The following is a 7,798-nucleotide window of genomic DNA, read 5'->3' as shown; positions in this document are numbered from 1 at the left end:
AAATACCTATACCAATTTTCACTGTAGCTCAGAGATGCACTCTGCAGCTTTGCCATATCTAAACAAGTACAAAATGTCATGAAGATTGGATTTGGCTCAAATGCAAAAGTGTGACCAGGTCATTCAGATTTTTGTCTGAGCTCAATGAGAAAAGACTGTGGTTCAGGGACCCCTGTGCCATCCGATGGGTGAGGTCTGACACCGTGTGGGCTCCTTGTTCAATTTTGTTTTTATTTGTAAAGTCTTTTGCTCACTTTAAAGGCCTTAAATGACCTTTCACACAAATAACTTTTAAACTTATTTATCTGCCGACAGAGCCCTGCTGGTCACTCCAAGCTCTCACCTTGTCACAAATTGGGCCTGGGCCTCAAGAGTAAGACTTCCCACATTATGGAATTCCCTCCCTGTTGAATTTAGACAAATTATCAAGCTTTTTTTAAATCCCTTCTTAAATCATTTTATGAAACCTTGACACTGGCTCTCATTAACCCTGACTAATCCTATTTATCTATTTATACAATCCAATCCATTTTCTCTTCTTTCTAATATTGTTTAGAAATGTGCCATATGTATAAAATGTATATTTATATAACTGTCTGGGGTTTTCAGGTTTGACACTTGCACAGCTAACACAAAAGAAATCTCTGGTTGTAAAGAATAATGTGTTAACAAGCAAAAGATGGAATGCTGCTGAACAAACACACTGACAAAATGCTGTGGGGCTCATTCTCCACAGTCGGGATGTAAATGATTTATTATGGTTTTTTGTTTTCTCGTCCTGACTAATCTGCAGCAGCTCCGTGGAAACATGAGTCAGTGGCAGGAGCTCCCAGTTTGACTGCTGTTTGAGGAACTGGTGAGAAGCGTCTCTCATTTCTCACCTTCAGTATTTACAACCGGAACGATGTGGGGGTTGTTTGAGAAACTTTTTTAACTATATTATTTATTAATGAACCATTGGTCAGATGGTGAAGTCAAACAAACACCACGCTGACATTAATATGTGGAAATCTTCTGCACATGCCACAAATTTTTCATTTGAAATAAAAAATATGAATTTATCAAGAGATACCCAAAATGTTTGTAGAACAATAGAATATGTTCTCACTTGACCTTAACAGTTAACCTTTGCCATAAGCCAGTGAAGTTTTCAGTTATATAGGCGACGGCTTTTCTAAAAGTTTTAAAGTTGCTCTAGAACCTGGAAAGCATTTATCGGCAGCACATTTGGACAACGAAGAAAACGTGTGGCGTTAAAGACTGCCATTATCTGTGGTTCCCACAATGCAACTCGACTGCTGACATTTGGGTATGAAAATCAGGCACGTTGTCCTGGGAGCAGCAAATGGAGCCTCGAGCAGAGGGGGGGTGGGGGGGCACATCACTTGAGGCAGTTCATCGACCTACAACAGCTCTACAAAACCTTTTCCCACATATGCAGCAGAAGTCTTTAACACCTGTACACAGACTCTGATGTGTAAATTAGCAGGCGTCTCCCTTCAGTGCCTGAGCTCTTCATAACACATTACTGGCCGGCTTCTCCACACAAGACCCACAGATGAGATGTGTATCCCCAAACCACCAAGGGATTAAAGATATTTTTAATTTTCATGTTTTTTGTTTTTTTTAATGTCTTTTAATTTTATATCCATATATTGTACTAGTTATAAAATGGCCATCAGACACAGAGCAATGGGATGAGAATGAGCAGAGCCACAGACTTATTTATTTTATCTGTTGTTTTTAAGTAAGGAAACCTAAAGCCAAAATGAATTAGTATTGTCGTTTTTCTTATTTGAGGTTTCTACATTTTTCCACCTGTTAAAAGTTTTTTTAAACAAACTCTGATTTGTTAATATGCAAATAAAACTGGATTTATTGATTGATCTTCTATGTATTTTGGAGCTTTCCAGCCATTTGGTCGCACTAAGGTGGCACGAATAATTCAGAACATCTTTGCTGATGGAAGTGACTGCTCCTCTAGAAATTTACTTTGGTAACGTTGCAGCTCATTTATTGGTACAAAACAAATATTTGTTTTAATGGCAGCCAGTTACAAAGATGTAATGGTCACAGTCTGAGCCTCCAACAAGGACTGACTGGATAGGTATCTGGACTGAGATTCAAACCATGGAGGAAAATGACTTTTTCCACTCTATCTACGGGTTGAAAAAATGTAATATTGGAGAAAATGTATTGTGTCCGACCTTGTTGAATCCTGATCTGTGGGCCTCAATCTGAATTTGTCACAATCATAAATGACAAGTAGTCCCATGGACAGTCATGTGGTGAGGGTGTGATTATTAAACCTGCAATGTGTTCATATGTTTCCATATATATGTGACATAGATACAGTAGATACATGCAGAAACTGAGACTTTGTAAGATTCAAATACAAGTTTTATTCACAAGAGAAATATAAAATATATAACATTTGATAATATATACACTGTACATTGCAGAAGAGTAGTTCAACTTCTCATCCACACATTCAAGTTTAACTCTGCTGTTCTCAGATTGTCAGTCTCTGCACCTCCTCCTCAAAGCCAGGGTCTCCACACGGACGAAGAAGAGTTCGGTGTTGACCCCTCCCTCGGCACAAGGTGTGGAGAGGGTCTCGGGGCCCAGGGTGGTGGGAAGTGGGTGCCAGCAGGGCTGGTGTGAGGGGCCGTGGGCGAGAAACTGAAGAAGGAGGTGTTGGAAGATGGAGGTGACAGGCTAGGGGGGAAGGAGAAGTGAGAGGAGAACGACGGGAACGGAGGAGAGCTGGCATATGTGGAGAAAGAAGGAGAGAACCAGGGGGAAGAGGGGGGGGAGAGGTAGTCGTGGGATGGCGTGGAGCAAGAGTTGGGCTGAAACGGAGAGGGGGACGGAAACAGCGTCCTGGAAGGCTCCTCCGCAGACGTGGCTTCCTGTTGCAGCTCAGACGTATTCTGGTTGAAATCTGGTCCCAGCTGCTTCTCTGTGTGATGCTTCAGCCCCTCGATTAGGCTCGTTCTCTGTGCCGGTGTTACTCTGCTCATGTAGCTGCTCAGCTGGGACATGCACTGCTGGAAACCTGCACTCTGGATGCTGAAGAGTGGAGGAAGGCTCAACACAGGAGCACAAGTCTTCGTCTGACCATTAGGAGAATCTGCAACAAGTGACAAGACACGAAGGCGAGAGGGAAAACAGGGGTGTAAGATTACAACACAGATTTACATTTCAAGTTCATTTCATGGGGCTGATGAATCATTACATTTGACTAACCATTGCTCCTTTTCTTTCCATCTGTCCACTTCTGAAGATATTCCACAACCAGGTCCAGAATCTCTGCTTTCTCTATTTTAGGATTCTGTAGTCGCTGTGAGTGATAACACAAAAAAATTGTTTTCATCATTGTAATGAAAGAAATACGTGCAGCATCTTTTTGTGATCTTTTGACTTGACTCACTGGATCCGATGTGTGATTCAACAGCAAACTCCTCAGCTCAGTGAGACTTTGGTTTATGCGATCTCTTCTCTTCTTTTCAACAACTGGCTTCAGGATCTAGAAAGAGATCAGGAGATAGTTAAGTTGAGGTTACTCATCAAGTCATGAAATTAATGTGCAATGATGATGCATTTGTCCACAACAGTGACACTCAAAAGACAGAGAGCTTATGAAAATCCTGCTGATGGCATGTGAGTTGTAAGTGTGTGAAACCCAAAGCTCCCCTCGACTGAGGACTGGATAAACATGTATCAAGTTTATACGATGGACAGGTCGACTTATTCCCCCCAAAATGCACCAAGATAAATTTAAAACTGGTCGAGGTGGATTCACTTTAAAAAATGACAGATACAAAACTTGATTTCTACAATTCCTTCCGGCTGTGGTGTTTTATGTTTAGAAATCAATACCTGTGAAATATGCAACTTTTTTTGCTGTGATGTATGATTAGAAAACAAGCTTGTCTTTGGTAATACCTCTAAAGCTAAACAACGAAGAGAACATAAGAACCAGTTTTCGGTTCTCGGATGTAAAAAAGAATTGCATTGCTGTTAAAGTGATACAACGCAATAATAAAGAGGCTTCTTTTTCTGTTTTTTTTTTTGGTATTCTTAAAGAAAATCCATAAAATCCACAGTTTGGATTTTCCTGCACTGATGACTTAGAGGCAAAGAGAAAGATAAACACCATGATGCAGCCAGGAGAGGATAACCTAAAGCTCTCCCTAATCTACAGAGTGTTACTCCATCATTTGTTCTCATAAATAATTGTGTTAACTTCGAGGTACAGTTAGCAAGTGTCCCCAGATAAATGAAAGAATGATTAGATTCTTACCCTTTTTCTGCTCCTGCCATCCTCCACACTGGGGTTTTGCAGTTTTCTGGTCATGTTGCTGTGTTTGGTCCAAATGTCCAGAGTGAGAACTGCGGCTGCTCATAAAGCCTCCTGCTCCCTGTGGGTGGGTTTAAATGGGCGAGGTGCAGCCTCTGATTGGCTGACAGGTGTCAGTGACGGCACTTGAACAGAGAGTGGTTGAAATGGGTCTATGGGGCTGGGCGAGATCGAAACTAATAATCTAACGTGCTGACTAATGATGAGAAATTAGGATAAAATCACAGTTAAAGTCATATGATCTTTTTTCTGACAGAAGATCAGAAGAGTTGTCTTTTATTTGTCATGTCTGAATGGCTTTGCAATATATATATATATAAATAAAAAAAAATAAAAGCTTTTTAAACTAAATCATTTGGCTTCTGAATAAAGTTTTTATTAACGTTGTCATTCTGTATGACATTCGTAATGAACTGCTCTGGGAAAAACTATGTATACTGTAGCTATTTGTTAGAATAAAATGAATATATTTTTCTCTAATCTTTAAATTACTGACTAATTCACTTTAATCCCAAATTCCAACCGACACTGGGATAAAATGTCTGCCACATTACAAATAAAAGGTTTTTAATAGCACACATAGAGTAGATGGCAAACATTGTGTAACATCAGCCACGTTCTCGATTCACACTCCTCTGCTCCACTAATTGTATTAGTAGATGTGACACATTGTCTCTAAGGCATCAGAGAAGTGAGACCATGGGAACCTCGGGGATTTCTGGTCGTGGGAACAGAATTGAAGTGAGAGAGTGAGCAGCTCCGAGTTTTTATGAAGTGTGAGACATCAGCACTTTGCACTAAGTGATGAAAACGACCAAATGAGAGCGCGTTACGAGACTGATGGTGCGAATAAAGAAGTGCCACTATTGGGCGCTCACATTCCTGCATCTATTTATACATTTGGAACTCTGCATGAGGATTAAGAAAGCTGAATTAATCTTAACGATAGACTATTATGAACGTGGCGGTCAAGGGATGTGTGGGAACAGTGGGCAAAGGGGAGCACATCAGGTCACATGGTGATGATGGAGTGTGAGGGTGATTATTACACATGAGTGTTAAGTGTGCGTGGCTTCATACCTGACCCGACATTCGGATTCAGACACTCTTTTGTGAGTGTGAGGCTGATTCACTCGAGAAGTCATGACATCAGGAGCGAACGGCTCGTCTCTCCAGCACCAAAGACTACGTTTAAAACTCATTAGTTTCCATCACAGGCTCAGGAGAAGGAAGTATGGGACTTATTTATGGGGCGGGTCCACGTGTCTTAAATCCCTATACACACACATACAGAGAGAGAGAATGAACATCCAAATGCTAAATCTGTGAGAGGGAGTATTTTTTAAGTTTGGCTATAGACTGTATAATATACTTATCATAATTTCGTACAAAATGTAAACTATGTTAAACTCGATATAGTTAGTTGAGCCTCCATATAGTTCTCCATTGTCATGGTTACCAGGAGCGACCCCTGAGCCTCCACTGATCGCCCTGTCTTTGATTTTAAACGGAAGTATCATTGCCTCTGAAAAGCCTCTTAATCTCTCCGTGATCCGATCATCCCTGTGTTATCTCCACACTTTAGCCAATTATGGGGATCAGTGGTCAGCAGAAATCCAGTGCCGAAGAAGCTGCCCCCCAAAAAAGCCTAAATCCCACTCTCGCCCTAAACCCCACACATCTTTAAAAAGAGCATGCAACAACGGGCTGTTCATGCGTCAACGCCTCACACCAACCACACCCTCTGTAGATAAACACAACTGCTTCACACACACACGAGCGCAAAGGTGTGAAGCAGGGCAATTTGGCTGATGGGTGTGTAAGTGTGTGTGGGACTGGGGGGTGGCAGGGGGGTTGATAAACAGAAGTGGCTTTACTTATAGCTATCTACATTATCTATCAGTCAAAAAGTGTCTCCTGGCTCATTTTATTTTAACAAAAATATTTTGTGATGCTTTTACGCGTGCGTAAAACTGTTGAAAACTGTGGGGAAAATCAGCTGATGTAAAATGTAAATTATGCAAAAAGAAAGAAAGACAGAAAGAATTAGTTTATCTCTTGTCCTAAATAAAGTAGGACATTGGGAAATTGTAACTTTAATTGGGCTTCATTAATAAGGGAAGGTAACTAATTACACTACAGATCCAATGACTTGATAAAAACACAACTTTGAGTAAAATAACTAAATTTTAAACATTTGTGCGAACTGACAAACCGATGAAGTAACCCTTGCAACCGGGTGTGTGTGTGTGTGTGGGGGGGGGGGGGGGGGGGGGGGGGGGGGGGTATTCGGCACACTTTAGACCCTCGTTTTCTGTTGATGTAATTCAGTTGTATTCAAGACCTGCTGAATGAATGGGGGCGTGTCAGGGGCGCGGCTTTGATTAAAGAAATCAACAAATTCCACCGAGGAGGCAAATATTCGCTCATTTCATTTCACCTCCACTGTACCGACACCGCTCTGAGCATGAAGGCTTTATCTTCACCTGAGTCTCCCAGGCCGAGGACCATGAGAAGGGTAAGCTGCTGAGCTCCGGCTGTTAAAGGGAATATATCATTTTGAAAGAAGAACGTATCAGTCTAATGTTGTGCGTTTCCCTCCAGGTGCCCAAACCTCTGATGGAGAAGCGCAGACGTGAGCGAATCAACCACAGTCTGGAGACTTTAAGACTTCTGATGCTGGAGGGCACACAAAATGAGGTTCGTTAGCGCGTCATGGTTTTGTAACGGTGTTCGTGATTCCTCTGGCTCTTAATTTTATTAGTTAATTTAGTGGCTAATTTGTACTGTGCTTTTCTTGGTTTAGAAACTGAAGAATCCAAAGGTGGAGAAGGCCGAGATTCTGGAGAGCGTGGTCCACTTCTTGAGGACAGAGAAGGATGAGGACAGAGTCATGTCCAAGAACCAGGCCTGCAGCACCCGCCAGCACAACTTCCATGACGGCATGAGATCCTGCCTGCTCCGCGTCAGCCACTTCATCGCCACCAAAAGCCAGGAGGTAGAAGAAGCCAGCGGAGATGCAAATCAGGCTTCTCTTGCGCTCCCCGAGGAGCAGACTCGCGCTTCCTCATCTGAACACATCCACAAGAAACTGGTACCCGCTGGTGACTCGTCTTCTCTGGCTCCCCTTGTGGCCCGCCATCACAGCAAGCACGGACTCTCTCATCCGTACCTCACCGGCCTCCACTGCGAGAGCAGGACGTCGTTTTCCTCCAACGTAGCGTGCACGAACATCACTGATCCCGTGTGGAGGCCCTGGCCTCAGTAACAGACACTTTGGACACAGATTTTATTTGAGACTATGAAGCTGACTGTATATGACAGCAAACTGTGTAAATATCTTATTTTATTGTACAGCCATGAACCCCTGTACAGTTTAGACATTTTCTATGACATCATGAGATGATTTTTTTCCACAGTTGTGTGGCGTTTTTA

The 7,798-nt window shown here is 42.2% G+C and overlaps 2 protein-coding genes across 2 annotated transcripts; one reads left to right on the top strand and one right to left on the bottom strand.

The window, feature by feature from the left end:
- Positions 1 to 2,540: 2,540 nt before the first annotated feature.
- On the bottom strand, positions 2,541 to 4,360 carry her11 (hairy-related 11). Its single transcript, XM_053428321.1, has 4 exons — positions 4,307 to 4,360; positions 3,434 to 3,529; positions 3,250 to 3,343; positions 2,541 to 3,133 (listed from the first exon to the last, which is right to left on the bottom strand). The coding sequence occupies exons 1-4, from the start codon at positions 4,358 to 4,360 to the stop codon at positions 2,541 to 2,543; spliced, it is 837 nt and encodes a 278-aa protein (XP_053284296.1).
- A 2,451-nt stretch (positions 4,361 to 6,811) lies between these two features.
- On the top strand, positions 6,812 to 7,631 carry her5 (hairy-related 5). The gene is made up of 3 exons (XM_053429541.1): positions 6,812 to 6,881; positions 6,968 to 7,063; positions 7,170 to 7,631. The coding sequence occupies exons 1-3, from the start codon at positions 6,831 to 6,833 to the stop codon at positions 7,629 to 7,631; spliced, it is 609 nt and encodes a 202-aa protein (XP_053285516.1). The 5' UTR covers positions 6,812 to 6,830.
- Positions 7,632 to 7,798: the final 167 nt, after the last annotated feature.

Source organism: Pleuronectes platessa, chromosome 8 (genome assembly GCF_947347685.1).
Source record: "Pleuronectes platessa chromosome 8, fPlePla1.1, whole genome shotgun sequence".
Classification (NCBI taxonomy): domain Eukaryota; kingdom Metazoa; phylum Chordata; class Actinopteri; order Pleuronectiformes; family Pleuronectidae; genus Pleuronectes; species Pleuronectes platessa.
This window is presented reverse-complemented; position numbering and strand designations above follow the sequence as displayed.

Coding starts and splice junctions, on each gene's coding strand:
- her11 (XM_053428321.1), bottom strand. CDS start 4,360: ATGACCAGAAAACTGCAAAACCCCAGTGTGGAGGATGGCAGGAGCAGA. Junction 3,344..3,433: donor TGAATCACACATCGGATCCA/GTGAGTCAAGTC, acceptor TATCACTCACAG/CGACTACAGAATCCTAAAAT. Junction 3,134..3,249: donor TGGAAAGAAAAGGAGCAATG/GTTAGTCAAATG, acceptor CACTTGTTGCAG/ATTCTCCTAATGGTCAGACG.
- her5 (XM_053429541.1), top strand. CDS start 6,831: ATGAAGGCTTTATCTTCACCTGAGTCTCCCAGGCCGAGGACCATGAGA. Junction 6,882..6,967: donor GGCCGAGGACCATGAGAAGG/GTAAGCTGCTGA, acceptor GTTTCCCTCCAG/GTGCCCAAACCTCTGATGGA. Junction 7,064..7,169: donor TGGAGGGCACACAAAATGAG/GTTCGTTAGCGC, acceptor TTCTTGGTTTAG/AAACTGAAGAATCCAAAGGT.